Source organism: Schistocerca americana, chromosome 7, assembly GCF_021461395.2.
Source record: "Schistocerca americana isolate TAMUIC-IGC-003095 chromosome 7, iqSchAmer2.1, whole genome shotgun sequence".
In the NCBI taxonomy this organism is placed as follows: domain Eukaryota; kingdom Metazoa; phylum Arthropoda; class Insecta; order Orthoptera; family Acrididae; genus Schistocerca; species Schistocerca americana.
The window spans coordinates 371,200,667-371,219,049 of record NC_060125.1 but is presented as its reverse complement, the minus strand read 5'-3'; the positions used below and the strand labels follow the sequence as shown (position 1 = coordinate 371,219,049).

At 44.1% G+C, this 18,383-nt stretch overlaps 1 protein-coding gene across 1 annotated transcript in view; it reads right to left on the bottom strand.

The window, feature by feature from the left end:
• Positions 1-18,383, bottom strand: part of LOC124621802 (protein groucho) — a 696,988-nt gene that overhangs the window by 208,334 nt on the left and 470,271 nt on the right. Inside the window, exon 4 of the mRNA XM_047147238.1 lies at positions 5,907-5,951. Within this exon, the coding sequence (XP_047003194.1) occupies positions 5,907-5,951 (45 nt within the window). The remainder of the gene's footprint in view (positions 1-5,906; positions 5,952-18,383) is intronic.

Genomic DNA, 18,383 nt, shown 5'->3' with positions numbered 1-18,383 from the left:
AGCTGCAAAATACTAACGCGAATTCTTTACAGACGAATGGAAAAACTGGTAGAAGTCGACCTCCGGGAAGATCAGTTTGGATTCCGTAGAAATGTTGGAACACGTGAGGCAATACTGACCATACGACTTATCTTAGAAAATAGATTAAGGAAAGGCAAACCTACGTTTCTAGCATTTGTAGACTTAGAGAAAGCTTTTGACAAAGTTGACTGGAATACTCTCTCTCAAATTCTGAAGGTGGCAGGGGTGAAATACAGGGAGCGAAAGGCTACTTAGAATTTGTACAGAAACCAGATGGCAGTAATAAGAGTCGAGGGACATGAAAGGGAAGCAGTGGTTGGGAAGGGAGTGAGACAGGGTTGTAGCCTCTCCCCGATGCTATTCATCTTTCAACAAGTTCGAGCACCTGTTCATAATGCACGGCCTGTGGCGCAGTGATTGCACGACAATAACATCCCTGTAATGGATTGGCCCGCAAAGAGTCCAGACCTGAATCCTATAGAACACCTTGGGGTGTTTTGGAACGCCGACTTCGTTGACAGGCCTCACCGACCGACATCGATACCTCTCCTCAGTGCAGCACTCCGTGAAGAATGGGCTGCCATTCCCCCAGAAAGCTTCCAGCACATGACTGAACGTATGCCTGCGAGAGTGGAAGCTGTCATCAAATGTTCAAATGTGTGTGAAATCTTATGGGACTTAACTGCTAAGGTCATCAGCCCCTAGGCTTACACACTACTTAACGTAGATTATCCTAAGGACAAACACACATACCCATGCCCGAGGGAGGACTCGAACATCCGCCGGGATCAGCCGCCTTAGACCGCTCTGCTAATCCCGTGCGGCAAGCTGTCATCAAGGCTAACGGTAGGCCAACACCATATTCAATTCCAGCATTACCGATGGAGGCCGCCACAAACTAGTAAGTCATTTTCAGCCAGGTGCTCAAATGGTTCAAATGGCTCTGAGCACTATGGGACTTAACTGCTGTGGTCATCAGTCCCCTAGAACTTAGAACTACTTAAACCTAACTAACCTAAGGACATCACACACCTCCATACCCGAGGCAGGACCGTAGCGGTCGCGCGCCTAGAACCGCTCGGCCACTCTGGCCGGCCAGCCAGGTGTCCGGATACTTTTGATCATATAGTGTATGTCACATGTAGGCCATCTCTCTCTTTTCAGGACAGAGTTGGAAGACGCCATATTCGGATTTCTTTCCAAGCCTATATTTGGTACGCTTTACAACTTACATGCTATGACTAAATACTAATGCGAAGCACCAGCAATTTGAGCATCTACCGAAAACGGATTTTTATTCGTATGATTTGTTACCATAAAATGGCGGGAAACATATTAGTGGTTAAAGAATTTTCGTATTTTGATCTTTTCACATTATGACTTGCGTTTTATGAAAAATATGTCGTTTCGCGTCATTGGTATACTGAATATCCGTCAAAAGCGCGTTTTTCTTCGCACGATTTTTTTATAATTAGATGCTAGTCAAGAACATATCGCCAGCTGAAATCTTCAGCAGATCGTGACTTACAAGACACAACAATGCATTACGGAGAGACGCGGAGTTACGAAGCGGTGTGTGAGGCGTGTAGCTGGATGGTGTCTCGCAAAATCCAATTTTTTAGTCATATTTGCCTTTTCTAAAATGTTCTGGGTCCTTCTTACTAATTTAACAGAAGTATGTTTTGTAATGCTCGATATTATGTAAAAAAATTCCAAGAGAGCTTGCAGTAAGATATTTTGCACCTCCTTCTTTCACGGCTTCTGTTTCACACGTTCTAAAGATTCTGGTACTGGATAGAAACAGTGATGAAGTAAGGATGACAACAGGGTTTCACTAAAAAGTGAGGCTAGTGAAATACTTATTTATCTTATGTGGTACACTATTTTAAATCGTAATGATGTTCTTACCGGCTGGGCATGGAACTTTTCTTAAGGGTTTATAATATGTTCATGAATAATGAAGTTTTTATTCCTGTATACTAAAGAATGAACAGCATGACTATCGTACGGACAAAGGAGAAATTGCGTTTTAATAGCAGTAACGCAGGAATTTTATTCCCGTCCATTTAATAAACTAACTGTGTGCTTTAAGAGCCAGATACAGCTAATAGCTGCAAGCTGGATCGTTTCTGAGCGTTCAGGACCACGGTGGAGATCAAGACAGCGCGTCTGATGTTGAATACTGCGGATAGCGTGACGACGGCATGCGAGAATTTCGCGGGCGTGGAATCTGAAAGCATTTCCTTTTGCGTTGTGATGCCGCCACGTTTCAGTGAGGCGAGAAACGAAGTATGGCACGACGAGGCACCTATCTGCAGCTGGGCTCGCAGTCCTGGTGGCGATCAGTCGGCGAGGCGTGGCGGCCGCAGGTGGCCGGGAGATGGCGACCGCTGGACCGCTGGCAGGTGACCCAGTTCCCAGCGCTGGCGGCCGGCCCGGCCTTACGCGAGCTCAGCTGGCGCGCCGCCGCTTTTACGTGTACATCGATACGGGTCGTGACACGGAGGACGTGGTTTTATCGCAACCCGAGTCAGACCCGGCAACAGTTTTGTCGAAGTCGCAGGTAGCACTTGCGTAATTATTTCTGGTCGAGAACTGCACTAGGTAAAAGTAACACTTCATTTAATGTAATGGAAATACATGCTAAGAAATGGAAATGCATGCTAAGAAAATAAAATTAAATGGCTCCACTGTAAAGCCGTCCTCTTACGGGACGCGAAAACGCACGTGGGCGGGGAGCTAGTGACGACAGAGCGTGCAATTCCACGTTCCACTACACTGCGGAGCGTGAAATAAAAAATCTACCATGACTGATTTTTGGCTCGTGGAGAGGAAGGCAGCCAATGAGATGCGACATTGTTTTACGTCACAAGCGGAACGAAGGAGCCGCCATATTGTACCGAGTGAAACTACGTATTTCGTTGGTTTGCTTTCTCATACAGTGTGCGGTATGAATACAAGGTGTTCCAGCAAACTGAGGCTCTTTCGAAAACGCCTAGGCTTCGCTACTAATCTTTGCAATACGATGACTACATGCCCGTAGGTAACGGCTTTCTGTAGCTGATGTTCTTAGTGCTACGAAAGTACAGCCAACCGTTTTAATGCTACGGCACAATGATGATCTATCTAAAGCGCATCTTTTCGGTACAGTTTGCATACTAAATATCAAATAATGGCATTTGAATATACTGTCTTTACACAGTGTTATAATGTTCGGGAGAAAAAACTGCCATGTTGAAGCCGTAGCTAAGTTGATAGCGTCGTGAGCTGTACAGCGGAAAGTAGCAGGTTCGCATCACTCTCCGACCAAAAAATTTTTTTTCGCCTGCTGTTTTCTATACGATTCTGGGTCTTTCTTGTTAATTTAATAGAAGTATTACCTGCCGAAGTCGATAATATTTATTATAAATGGTGTATTTGTTGGAATTCTTATTGCATAGGCTAACGACTGGAATGTTTTCCCTGTGACCAGGAATCTTAAAGTGACTGCCAGCCCATGCCATAAAATAAAGACGAGGCACACTGGAAGTTTTTGCTATGACGACACTTCCTGTAAAATACATATAACTATCTCTGGACTGACTCACGTTTTTATCTTGCCGGTAAATATATTTTTCAGTGACGGTGAGCAGCTTCGAAAAAATCTCTTCAGTTCGAATGAAATTACGAAATGAATCTCGATCTTGAACTAAATGTGATGATGTACGTTATTTTAGGTTGTTGGTAGTCAACGAATCAGCGAGAGTATGGATATTATATATGTACAAATTGATATTAGAAAAAAATGACATATACTAGGGTTGGAACTTTAATAGTGGCAACTATTTATTTACAGCTCGTACAAAATAAATAAGTGTTTCAAAGTTTTACTGACCTTCAAAGTAGTCACCAGCATTGTGTATAACCCGTTGCCAGCGATGTGGAAGTCGTAGGATACTCTTAGCAGTTCCAGTTGTGTTGACAGTTCGAGGGTCGCGGTCTATTGCCCGACGAATTTGTAGCAGTTCTAAAGCGAATGTCGTGAATTGTTTCCTTCAGTTTAGAAATCGAGTTGAACTCACGAGGGCTTAACTCAGGGGAGTGCAGTATGTGGTACAGCACTTAGCAGCCCGATCAGTTCAAAAAAATGGTTCAAATGGCTCTGAACACTGTGGGACTTAACTTCTGAGGTCATCAGTCCCCTAGAACTTGCCATGATCGAGGCAGGATTCGAACCTGCGACCGTACCGGTCGCGCGGTTCCAGACTGTAGCGCTAGAACCGCTCGGCCACTCTGGCCGGCCCCCTATCAGTCAAACAAATCAGTGACAGCCTGCACTGTACGTGCTTGAGCATTGTCCTTCAAAATGTTGGTCAGGTCCTTCAAAAAGTGTCATCACTTCGGTCTCTGAGGTGGTCGACGGTTGTGTTCCAAAAATGAACAGCATAGAGACAGAAGTGATGCCACTTTCTGCAGGACCTGACCATCATTTTACAGGACAATGCTCAAGCATGTACAGTGCAAACTGTTACTGATTTGTTTGACTGATGGGGCTGCTAAGAGCTATACCACCTACTGCACTCCCCTGACTTAAGCCCTCGTAAGTTCAACTCGATCTCTAAACTAAAGGAAACACTTCACGGCATTCGCTTCGAAACTGCTACAAATTCGTCGGGCAACAGACCGCGCCGCTCGAACTGTCAACACAACTGGCACTGATAAGAGTATCCTACGACTTCCACATCGTTGGCAGTGGGTTATACACAATGCTGGTGACTACTCTGAAGGTCAGCAAAACTTTGAAACACATATCTATTTTGTACGAGCTGTAAATAAACAGTTGCCTCCAAAGTTCCAACCCTCATATATTCAATTCAAAACTGAAAATAGCATGGCAGTTCAATTGAGTTAACAAATAATAACTTCTACTGGTATGTATCTCAGATCGTTGTACTGCGTTATGTGGTTCTCCTTTACCAGCAATTCACAGTTCAAGCCATACAGTCTACAACCTTCGCGATTTTTTCCGCTCTCTTCCGACAATCGCTAGGAGAGTTGGCGCAGTTATTTAGCGTGCATGCATTTTCGTAGAGAACCTGTGTGGTCTGCGAGCCAAATAAAGCCGACAACGGCCGCTGGAGAGCGCAAATCACGTTAATCAGCTCGTTTCGTGTGCCGTCGGCACTCTCTCTCTTGACGTAGGATGTTCTTATCCGCGTACGTGTTCACGTTAACTGCCTCGTGCAGAGTAATGACGGCTTAATTGACCAGTTGGTACAATTGCATTCAGCGTCGAAACCCATCCAGTCCAGGACATTAACGGGATATCCTAAATTTCTATCATTTCACACATTAACTTGTCGATTTCTTTTGATTTAGTTTTCATCGTATACCATTTTTTATTTCACATCAAGATCCTTTCAAACTTACCTATTTCTTAGTTTCTTATCGTGCAGCTGTAGTGGACGTCGGTAAACTAATCCACCTTTCATATCAAAATTTGCAGTATTCTTCACATTCAGCAGTGTGGAAAGACGTTTATATGCCATTTCAAAGCACTAGCTGCAGCTAGAATACAAAGAGAGGCGCAAACGATCCATTTACTTTCTAGCCTGCCTTGTGTCAAAAATTAGATTGTTCCTACGCACGTCTATTGGGTATGCATCCACTGTCACGGCACCTTGCGTTCCATTCTTGTTTACAGCTCAGTGAACTGATAACTAAGCGCTCTATTGACACCGTCAAGGATATTTGTGAAAATGCACCTTACTCTAATTCTTGTTTCATGAGCAACGTTAGCGCGTCCACGCTACTTCCAATTTTTTACAAAATATACAATAACTTGTGTATGTAACACCGAGTCACAAGAATTTCAGGATAGCAGGCTGGCGTCGTATTGTACTCACCTGCTTGTGCATCTCGACGTTTAGGCCGTACGACATCTCGTAGTACTGAAAATGGAAAGTAAACAATATATTAGAGTATAGATAACGTTCGAAATAAAACAATTACATGAATGAGAGAAAAACTCGCTGTTCACAGCAACAATGAAAACACAACCACCATCATAACCATTTACACTGACGGTAAAAATTTTCGATGCCAAAAAATAATTAATATCGAGTAAAGAAATTTCGGGAATACGTTTGTCTAGGTAACATATTAACGTGGTTAACATTGCAAGATAACATATTAATGTAAGCACGAGATAAGCCATTGCAAATGGGTAATGCTGGTATATTAATAACCGGCGTAACCGTAGAATTGTGAACGCAAGCACGCGAACGTTAATGCTTTGTGTTGTACAGATGCTGGATGTAATTTTCTTGGATAGAGTTCAATGACTGTTGCACTCGGCCGGTAAGTACAGGGATGGTTATTGCTGGTTGTGGATGACGTTGGAGTTGTCGTCCGGTGATGGCCCACGTGTGCTGGGTTGGATGCATATCTGGTGATCGAGCAGATCAAGGCAACATGTCGACACTCTGTACAGCACGTTGGCGGCATGTTGGCGAGCGTTATCCTGTTGGAAAACATTCCCTGGAATTCTGTTCATAAATGGCAGCACAACAGGTCGAATCACCAGACTGACGTACAAATTTGCAGTCAGGTTGCGTGAGATAACCGCGAGAGTGCACCCCAGACCATAGCTCCAGGTGTATGTCCAGGGTGACTGACATGCAGACAGGTTGACTGCAGGCCCTCAACAGGCGTCCCCCTACCCAACACACGGCCAACTCTACCCAACACACGGACATCTCTGCCACCGAGGCAGAACCAGCTTTCATCAGAAAACACGACAAACCTCCATCCTGCCCTCCAATAAGCTCTCGCTTGACACCACTGAAGTTGAAAAATGACGATGGTTTGTGTTCAGTGGAATGCACGCTACAGGGCGTCTGGCTCGGAGCTGTCCTCGAAGTAACCGATCTGCAACAGTTCGTTGTGTGACTGTGATGCCAACTATTGCTTAAATTGCTGCTGCAGATGCAGTACGATGCATCACAGCCATACGTCGATCACGATGGTCTTTCCTCTTTGCAGTGCCACTTGGCCGTCCGCAGCTCCGTCTTCTTCCGATCGCACTTTCTTGTGATCACTGCTACCAGCAGTCATGTACAGTAGCTACATTCCTGCCAAGTCTTTCTGCAATACCTCTGAAAACACATAAGGCATTCTTGACTAACATCAACTCCCCACGTCAAATCTCAATACTAACTAATGCTCACGATTGTTGCAGCGTGTTGTTGTTGTTGTTGTGGTGTTCAGTCCTGAGACTGGTTTGATGCAGCTCTCCATGCTAATCTATCCTGCGCAAGCTTCATCATCTCCCAGTACTTACTGCAACCTACGCCCTTCTGAATCTGCTTAGTGTATTCATGTCTTGGTCTCCCTCTACGATTTTTACCCTCCACGCTACCCTCCAATGCTAAAGTTGTGATCCCTTGATGCCTCAGGACATGTCCTACCAACCGATTCCTTCTTCTAGTCAAGTTGTGCCACAAACTTCTCTTCTCCCCAATCCTATTCAATACCTCCTAATCTTCAACATTCTTCATATAAAGCAAATCTGATTTGCTTCCTCATAGAGACGCTACTAGCGCCACTCTTATGTGACTGGCGCGATATCTGATAAGATATATCTCCGGTGTGGAAAGACGTCCACTAACTTTCGTTTATGCAGCACAACTCCTTCTTGGTGATGCGATTTTCTTTTCCGTCATTGTATTATTATTACAACTACTCTAACGTGAACTACTTGTGATACTACATTTACTTTGTAAAATCATCCAAATTTAATCTCCAGATCGCTTTCCTTTGCTTCCACATGACCGGTTTCCTGCCAACTTCCCATCTTCAAATTATGTCTTAAGCTGAACACTAACCCGCCAAATACGTAACTGAAAGTTCACTGTCGTAGGTCAGTGAAAGTCAACTTTCAGTTCCATATTCGACGGGTTATTCTGTAACTATAACAAATTGCCTGAAGATAGGTAGCTGGGCCGAAACTTGTCATATGGAAATAAAGGAAAGCGATATGGCGACTGAATTTGGACAACTGCGGATATTCCCTGAAGAGGAATACGTCTAGTCGATATCCTGATTGCAGTACCCCGTCACCACATACGCCGCTACGGCCAGGTACTAAATTCCCCGGCGCGACGAATTAGTTACTACAGCAATCATCAAAAATATCAACACAAGATTTATACCCCACTCGTGCCTTCATTCTGCATCCCTTACAACGTAGTAGAGGAAATATAAAGACATAAGGCTCTACTGCAAGCAGTTATTCGACTTGGCCTTGATTGATAGAATTGTTGGATGTCCTCCTGAGGGATATCGTGCCAGATTCTGTCCAATTGGCGTGTTACATTGTCAAAATCTTGTGCTGGTTGGAGAATGCTGTCTATAAAGTTCCAAACATTCTCAATTGGGGAGAGATCCAGCGACCTTGCTAGCCAAGGTATGGTTTGGAAAGTACGAAGGCAAGCAGTGGAAACCTGGCATTATCTTGCTGAAATTTAAGCCCAGGATGGCGTACCATGAAGGGCAACTAAACGGGGCGTACAATATCGTCGAGTTACCGCTGTGCCTGTGAGTGTGCCGCAGCTGTCAACCAAAGGGGACATGCTGTGAAAAGAACTGGCACTCCTGGTAGTAGGGCCTTATTGGTGGGCGACAATCAGGCTGGTTTCCCACCTCTGTGCGTGGCGTCTCCAGACATGCCTTCGCTGGTCATGGGGCTCAATTTGAAGAGAGACTTATCACTGAAGACAATTATACTCCAGTCAATGAGATTCCAGACCGAAGACGTGTTTAGAGATGCCTCAGAGAGCGGTAGGCTGGCAGCCTGACTGTCGCCCGCCATATGGACAGGCGGCTAGGAGTGATGGTCTGAGGTGCCATTGCCTTTGACAGCGAGCCCCTTGGCTGTCATTAGCGCACCCTTACAGCACAGCGGCACGATTCTACGCACTGTTCTTGCAAGCCATTCAGGGCTTACATTTGAACATGATATCCTGCCCGCACATGGCGAGATTTTCTCCTACCGCTCGTATTCGCGCTTGGCAAACCCTTCCTTAGAAAGCAAGGCCGCCGGATCTCTGCTCAACTGAGGGCTTTTGGAGCATTATGGCCAGGGCCTTCCAACCAGCTCGAGATTTTGACTGTCTAACGCGCCTATTAGACAGAATTTGGCACGACACCCTTCAGGACGTCGGACATCTCTATCAATCAATGCCAAATCGAATAACTACTTGTGTAAGAGCTAGAGCTGTAACATGTTGCCGTGTCACGAGGGGTACTCGAACAGGAAGTCTTGGTCGTAAGGTCTTTCCTCGTAACCTCCTTATTACAGTCTGATCGGACACAGCGGCTCCAGTGGCCCTTCTGAGATCAGCTTGCAATGTTCTGGCAATATCCATACGACACTACAATGCAAAAATGGCCAGATATAGGTCGACACGTGGGCTTGTAATGCATCGGCGACCTTTTCCAAGCTGCCTTGCGTACTGACTTGTACAAGCTATTGATGGCACATGGAGAGGCACTGGCATCTCCAACAACCTCCCTTGATTCTTTTTGGGTCAAACAGACCCCCCTTGTAACTTGCACTACATTAAGATATCGCACTGCAAGTGCTTGGTTGAATACAACGATCAAAGATGACAACTGCCATCTGTGTACCTTACTAGGAAACACTGGGACACCGGTACACACTTCTTCTGGGGGACTCCTGATACTGTAATACGTAACACAGCCGATAGACGGCAAATGACCTTAGTTGTTTCATACGTTGAAAGTGAAGATCTCAATAAAACCAAAACTACCGCCTGCATCGAAATATATCTACCACACCGGACGTTGATACACGTGGTCCTCTAATACAATTGATTGAGGAAGTGAAATACATTTTTCTACTGGCAGATGGCGTAATGATTCATTTTGCGCCATATCAGGTTATTTAAATCCACTGATTGTTAGTTTTGATTGCATTATTTAAAAAGAAATATCGGTTTCACGAGCCGCATTTTGCGTCTGAAAAGAAGTCTGAGAAGGTAGAACTAAGTACTAGTTTATTCCAACATACGGCTTTTACTTCAAGCGTATATTGGAGTGACAATGTTAGAATGTGATTAGCCGCGCGGAGTGGCCGCGCTGTTTGAGGTGCCATGTCACGGACTGCGCAGCCTCTGCCGCCGGAGGTTGGGTTCGTCCTCGGGCATGGGTGTGTGTGGTGTTCTTGGTATAAGTTAGTTTAAGTAGAGTTTAAGTGTAGGGACTGATGACCTCAGCAGTTTGGTTCATTAGGAATTCACTCACATTTGAACATTTTGCGATGATTAATCTGCTAATTTACCAGCTGTGCAAGACTTTAATTAACTCGAAAAATACTTCTAGAACAGGCTATAAGTATTTATCGTTTAGAATTACTAGAAAGTCTCTGGGTTATAGACTTTAATGTACCGGCGAATTTTTTCTAGTACGCAGTGAGATGTATATGTACGACAAAAAAAAGAGAATTTCCGTTGCATATATGCGAGGTTTTTGATGTCGGGCCCCTATTGATGGACGTTTCACCTGGATCGGAATGGGATTATTCTTTGAGTGTCCAGAAGAGAGAGTGAGGAACAGATACAGGGTGATTCAGGTGCCCCTACCGCCGTCGTCTTATGCAACCCGCAATATTCTCCCGCTCGCTTGGCGCAAACTATGGCCTACAGAAAAAAATGAACAGAACCTTTCCTGTACAAAAGTCCCCTTCAGACGCACTTCCACCCCTCCCTTCGTCCCTCACCAGTCAGGATTTCTAGTATGTTGTTCGTGGCATTCGCTGTACAAAAATTTCCGACTACAAGAACCATTCCTATATACGACCATTTTTGTTCTCTATCGATTGAGCTATTACGCCACCAGCATAGCCGGTCTTTTCGTCAACATAATTAATTTAAACGTGCCGTGACAATGAAAGAAAAAAACGACTTTTGTAAACGTTACGCTAAAACTAATTACACTAACAATTCGATCCGAAGTTAACCCTTACAAGCACAGTAGTTTCGTACTCAGAAGGCCTGACATAATGCAACGATGTAATTGTTTTCTTTATGATACTAAAATTCACAAAATTGTATGGTAAAATTCACACAAACGTCAATTTTAAAATCTGTAAATTTCCGACTACAAGAACCATTCCTATATACGACCATTTTTGTTCTCCGTCGATTGAGTCGGTGGCTTGATAAGGCCAGTCAATGAAGATCAAGAAAGGTCGAATTTGGGAAATAGTTCGCGCAGTCGCAAATTTTTGTACAGCAATAGAAGCAGTGACATAAACAATAAACTAGAAATCCTGACGGATGGGGGCTGGTCAGTTTTTTTACGTTTTTCTTGAATGACTCGAAAATTACGGCCTCTAGCGAAAACGTATACCAATACAAAATTTAACTACATTAAATTTCCTACAAAACTGGGTCCTATTCGTTTCTTCTGTAGGACTAATAGTTTTCGCGTAGTGAGCGGGAGGATACGAAAATCTCGCGCGTGGTTTTGAAAGGCCAGATATAACATTGCGGGTTGCAGTAGAGGCTGCTGAACCACCCTGTATACTGCCACAGCACCCCAAATAGAAGAAGAGCCACAAAGGGTAAACTAAATTAGATTATTGCGAAGAAACACTCACTAACCTGACGTCCAGATAGTAAAAGCTTTGGCTCGTAGCATTTCGAGACCAGTTTTCTAATCTTTCGCTAATTGGCGTGCACACAATTTAAGTATGTGGTTTTGGTCCCTGTAGTACCTGCGCTGAGAAGGAGACGGACAATGAGGTGACAAAAGTCATGGGATAGCGATATGCACACATACAGATGGCAGTAGTATCGCATATGCAAGGTATAACAGGACAGTGCATTGGCGGAGATATCATTTGTACTCGCGTGATTGATGTCAAAAGGTTTCCGATGTGATTATGGCCGTACGGCGGAATTTAACAGACTTTGAACGCGTGGTGGTAGTTGGAGGTAAACGATTGGGACATTCCATTTCGGAAATCGTTAGGCAATTCAATATTCCGAGATCCACAGCACAACATCGCCTGCAGCGCCTCTCCTAGGCTTGTGACCATATCGGTTAGACATTAGATGACTGGAAAACGATGGCCTGGTCAGATAAGCCCCGATTTCCGTCGGTAAGAGCTGATGGTAAAGTTGGAGTATGGCGCAAAGCCCATGAAGCCATGGACCCAGGCTGTCAACAAGGCAAGGTGCAAGCTGGTGATGGCTTCATAATGGTGTGAACTGTGTTTACATGGAATGGACTGGATCCTCTGGTTGAACAGAACCGATCATTGACTGGAAATGATTATGTTCAGCTACTTGGAGAGCAATGGCAGCCATTCATGTACTTCATGTTCCCAAACAACGATGGAATTTTTATGGACGACAATAGGCCATGTTACTGGGCCATAGTCGTTCGCGGCTGGTTTGAAGAACATTCTGGACAATTCGAGCGAATGATCTGGCCGGTGAATCCCCCGACATGAATCCCATCGAACATATGTGGGACGTGATCGAGAAGTCAGTTGGTGCACAAAATCCTGCACCGGCAACACTTTCGCAATTACTGACTGCTAGAGCGGCAGTATGGCTCAATATTTCTGCAGGCAACTTCCAACTACTTGCTGAGTCCATTCCACGTCGAATTGCTGCACCGCGCTGGGCAAAAAGGAGGCCAACACGATATTAGGATGTATCCCATGACTTTTGTATCTCAGTGTATACTGCCACAGCACCCAAAATAGCAGAAGCGCCACACAGGGTAAACTATGCTATCGTGAAGAAACACTCAGTAACCTGACGCCTAAATAGTAAAAGTTTTCGGTCGTAGTAACTCGACCCCTGTTTGCAAACACTTCGCTTTGTGGCTTGCACACAAGCCAAATGTGTGGTTTCGGTCTCTGTTGTACCTACTCTGAGTAGCAGACAAGACTTTACGGGCTACTCGGTGCCACCGTAGATCCAGCTGGCAGAGCCAGGAAGACTCTGTCAGAGGGAGACACGTAGCGGCCGGCCCATCAAATTACGCCGGCAGACGACATCCAGCGGGAAGCGCATCGGCTTACCTGCCGGGGGCGCGCCGCCGGGGCTCCAAATTAGATTTGCAACCGGCACGGGGTGGGACAAGGCGGCCGAGGCGGCAGTCGGCGAAGGGGAGCGTGGTGCAATACGCGAAGAACGTGCAGGCAGTCCGTGTCCGCTTCTGTGCGCAACAGCGCACTCTGTGACAGGGGAGGGCTCACTGCCCGATTGTGTCCAATGCTGTGAGGGTTCTCATTACGCGATTGAGCTGTTGTCGAAGATGAGTACTTTCACTGACGGCCGCCCGAACAGACAAGTGAAGTCGGCTTTGCTTCATTAGCTTTTTGTAGTACTGGCGAGGCTTTGAGCTTGACTCGTGTTTTGTTATTGTCCATCTCTCACGAGGGGATCTTCTTGCTGATATGGTTGTTCAGTGTGTCCAGTGTCGCTAATTAAAGCTTCTGTAAATCAGCGGTAAATTATGTACAGAGCAACGAGTTATCTCTGGAGATTTTTGCCACTTGACCTATGAGAACTGTCACACAAAGCAAGTGGCATAAAATTGTCACATGCAGTTTCGCAGTTAGTCTTTGTAATCTAGCGAGATGCAGAACGATTAGCACAATATCGGAATACAGGCGATGCATTCGCATGTCTGGAGTCGTGAGAGACACGGTGCATTATTTGTAAATACGAGATCTAGACGCCTAGTTCGGCGCTGGAAGTAGGGTGATGCAGAAATCGCAACTTTGAAGCTAGGTCCGAGATTGCAATGGCAGTTGTATTGATATGTCCGGAAGAACTGACACCATGCGGAATCGGCAGCTGTGATAGCTATTACGTAAATTGAAGGTGTAGGGGGAGACGTAAAAAGGAAAGAGAAGAAACTATTGATATCAGCTGCATCGGGAATTTATGTAGAATCTGTGGTGACGAGTCAAAATGTGTGCGACACCGGGATTCGAACCCGGGACCTCCTGCTTACTAGTCACTTTCGTTAACGTTTTCACGACGCCTCTGGTGCTATTTGGGATAGAGGTCGGAACGTGAGAAAGAGCGCGGCAATCCATGATGCAACGTGCACTGTATCCCATATAGACCACTCTGAACATCTCTTGTGACACAGATTTAGACATACAGTGTTCCAAGACGACTTCTTGTCGTTGCATGCACATCGTCCATTCCCGGACACATGTTCGTAAGACCTTCTTTCCTCCATTTCCAGTCAGAAATCCGTCCCTGCAGTTTGTCGGTTTTATTAATGTTCACCCTGTATAATGGGTAACTGTATGGTCCTGATGAAAAAAAAAAGAAATAATTTCTTGTTGTAATCTCAGTTTTGGGGTAAACATTAAAATCGTAAATAATGAAAACAGTTTACTCGGTAAATATCTGTGTATTGCGAATATCCCAGCTACGTCACTCAGAAATAAGGCATTTTTGTCCAATGATTCGGTATCTTTACTGCATACTGTAGAGACGAGGAATATTTCTAGTTCCCTTAAAGCAATTTACAAAGCTCCAACAACGAAGTACGGCGGCGAGATTCAATTATTCTGGCTGATTACTGAGCGCCGACGAACAAGGGAAGGGCGCGCAGGCCTTGGCAAAATACGAGACGGCTGCGGCGCCAATCCTGCCGCGTTATTTGTCCTAATTACGGCTGATGACACTTGCCTATGCATGAGAAGGCCACGCAAAACTGATTCGCGAGCGTTTAGCGACCGGTAACGATGCCCCCTCCGCACTTCACACGCGCCATTATTTCTGGCATTTACGCCGCTAATGAGACCGATAACACAGCTATCGCCCACGGTTCCCAGCAGTTCGCCACTCTATTTCGCGTCGCTCGCCGGACCGCAACGGCAATTCCAACTTAACACCGCGCCCGCCCAAATCATTTAGGATCAGGTGTAAGGTAGCTTCTTGTTCAGTAGCTGGCAGCGAGCGTATGAGTGCCAACAGCTGCAACTGCACAGAACGCAAATAAATAATTAGTGTCGTTCTTTACTATTAATCAAAATATTCATACCATTGTGAGGCGTAGATGTCACATGTGATGTCTGTCAAGATAGAGCTGTGCGCACACACACACACACACACACACACACACACACACACACACACACACAGAGAGAGAGAGAGAGAGAGAGAGAGAGAGAGAGAGAGAGACAGAGAGAGAGAGAGAGAGAGAGAGAGAGATATGCATGCGCCCTGATGATTGCCAGGTGCATATTCTCTGCTTTTGCCGTGCACGAGGTGTGTTAAAAACCATTCATCCAGTTTTACAAGACTATATGAGTATCGTCTACGCGCGTGAAGATTAGGATGAATTTTAACTTATGCATTCTATTAATACTACGAGCGTATGAATGAGTGCGGATTCTATTTCAAAAGAAATTCAATAATAACATTACTGACGTTATCTATGTCAATGAAAGGATACTCAATAAGACAATAGAAGAAGATGAAGCTATACTTTACGTACTTTTGTATACGTACCTGATGTGGGACGACGTAAACAAGAGAGAGAGATGTTTTATAATAATCTTCAAGCTGTTACTGAGACAGTTCCCAAAATGGGAAAGATCTTGCTCTTGGGAGATCTCAATGGACATACTGGCGATTAGATTATTCCAGCCATTAAATAAAAGATTTAATGAACAAGAATACATAAAACTGGAGAAGATCTAAGTCTTTTTGCGCACTGAACGAACCACGTATTAATAACAAGTACGTCCACCGTAAGCAGCAGTGTAAAGAAACCAGGAGTTATACAAGACTAAGTGCTCGGTTACTGATTACATCAAGAGCAATAGAGCCATTCACCCAAGTCACGTATTAGACGTGAGAATGTAACATCGGCCAATGCATTATCAGAATATGGACTGCTGAAGTTTAAATTGAACCAGAAACTTAGATCGAAAAACCAAAAAAATTAGAGACTGGCTGAAGAAATGATTAATACTGAAGTCACGGAGGACCAGAGGACTAAGATGCTGTATCAAACTAGATTAAAGCAGAAAATCCTTCATAGCCATGTCTACATGAACAAGTTAGGCAGAGTACTCTCAGGTCATATATATATCAAGTAGCAGGGGAAGCTATAGGTACGAAAAGAGTAAATGTGATAGGAGACAGTACTACATGGGGAACACCTTGTTAAAAAAAAGTAGCTACTAAGTAGAAGAAAGCATTTCTGAAATATCAAGAGAGTTAAAGTCAAGATCACTCGTAGTAGGGTGAATTCGGATATTCGAAAAATAAGAGGACTGTTGAGAGCGACATACAAAAAGTATGGGACGAGACCTTATGGAACACAAACGAAAGGATGGTGGATGCTCCAAACACAAATCAAGGACATTAATGAACGCATTGAGATACAGAAAGTAATCAAAATCCAGTGGGAAAATTATCTTAAATTGCAGTATTAGGACATAACAGAGTGTAAATTGAAGCTAGACACCAAAGCATAGCAAATGACAACCAGACTTCTCATTAGAGGAAATATGCTCCACAACAAATAAACTTAAAAACAAGAAATCTCCAGGACCAAATGGCATACACAATGCACACAAACATGGAAGGCAAGTATTATAACAACAGCTTCTTACTTTATTTAACAAAATTGTGAAGTAAGGTAGGATACCACGAGAATGGAAAGAACGTATTACAATTCCAGTGCATATGTTCAAATGTGTGTGAATTCCTAAGGAACCAAACAGCTTAGGTCATCGGTCCCTGGACTTACACACTACTTAAACAAACTTATGCTAAGAACAACACACACACACTCATGCCCGTGGGAGGACTCGAACCTCCGGCGGGAGGGGCCGCGCAGTTCGTGACATGGCGCCAAAAACCGTGCGGCTCTTCCGTGCGGCTTCACTGCATAAAAAAGGAAGTAAACAAGTATTAGATAATTGCTGAAGAAGTATACTTGATACTACCTTAAAACAATAGTACTTAGAGGAGAATGTAGAATTACATAGAAATAGCAGAACAACAACAAGGATTCAGGAAAATCAGGAGCGCAACAGTTGTACTTTCGCTCTAAAACGTATTGTGGTGATATCCATAGAGCTTAACAACCAGCCTACCTGTGTTTCGCTGATCTGTCAAAAGCCTTTGATAGGATCAGAAAAAAACCGTATAATTCAAATCTTAATCGACAAAAGAGTGCCAACTGGCTTAGTGAAACTCTTAGGACATATATATATATATATATACTAATAAAACGAAAACTAAAAGATACGAAGAACTGACAGATGAAATTATAACAGATAAAGCAATCAGACAAAGAGACTCATTAAGTCCACTCCTTTTCAACTTGGTAATGGACCACAACAGAATATGAAATGGGAAATAAGGTGGTATATATTATATGTTATGCTGATGATGCTGTACTGATACCAAATAATGAGGATGCTTTGATCGATTCAGCTATATAAATCGAAATCTCATCAAAAAAATCAAAGAGTGTAGTAATATCGACAACACCCGCACGATGAAAATTAGAAGCGGGCGGTGTGTCAGTTGAACAGATGACGAGCTATAATTACCTAGAGACCGCTACAACCAGCAACAAAGACTTAAACATGACAGTGAAAAACCAAGTGAGAAAGGCAGTAAAGGTAGTCCGATTCCTGCAAAATTCTGTGTGCAGAAACAAATATATGAGAACTGAAGAGGAAGTAAAAATATGTATAACAACGGTGTGCCCGGTTATGAGCAGAAACTAGAGCGGAAACGAAAAAGGTGAAACAAAAGTTAACGGCAGGAGACGTGGAAGACACTAAGAACAGACCCAAGGAGTAAGAATGCGGGATTAGAGAACAAATGGGTCGAGAAAGGAACCGTGTGGAACACAAGATAAAAATAAATAGATAAAGAAAAGGAAAATAAATTGGCAGGACATTGTGGAAAGGATGGACTCCACAAGACACGTTACAATTTGTAAAGATGCAAGACCGCAAAGGAAACAACTGCCCGGAAGACCGTCCAAAAAATTGGGACGACAGTTAATGTATTCCCGGAGAGAGACCGACAAAAGAACAACAACAATCATAGGACTAAAAAGTTTTTATTTCGATAGCTACAACCAGATTTTACACTGGTATGTCTTTTATGTGTCTCTACGTACAACGTTGGGGTACTCCACATCCACAGTGTATTCACGAAACTCTACAAGTTGTTGTTCATCGCCTTCATGCAAGGCTTGTAGCAACTGAATCCGGCATTGTTTGTAACACAAACGTCATTCCAAATCAGCCAGATACAGACACACACACACACACACACACACAC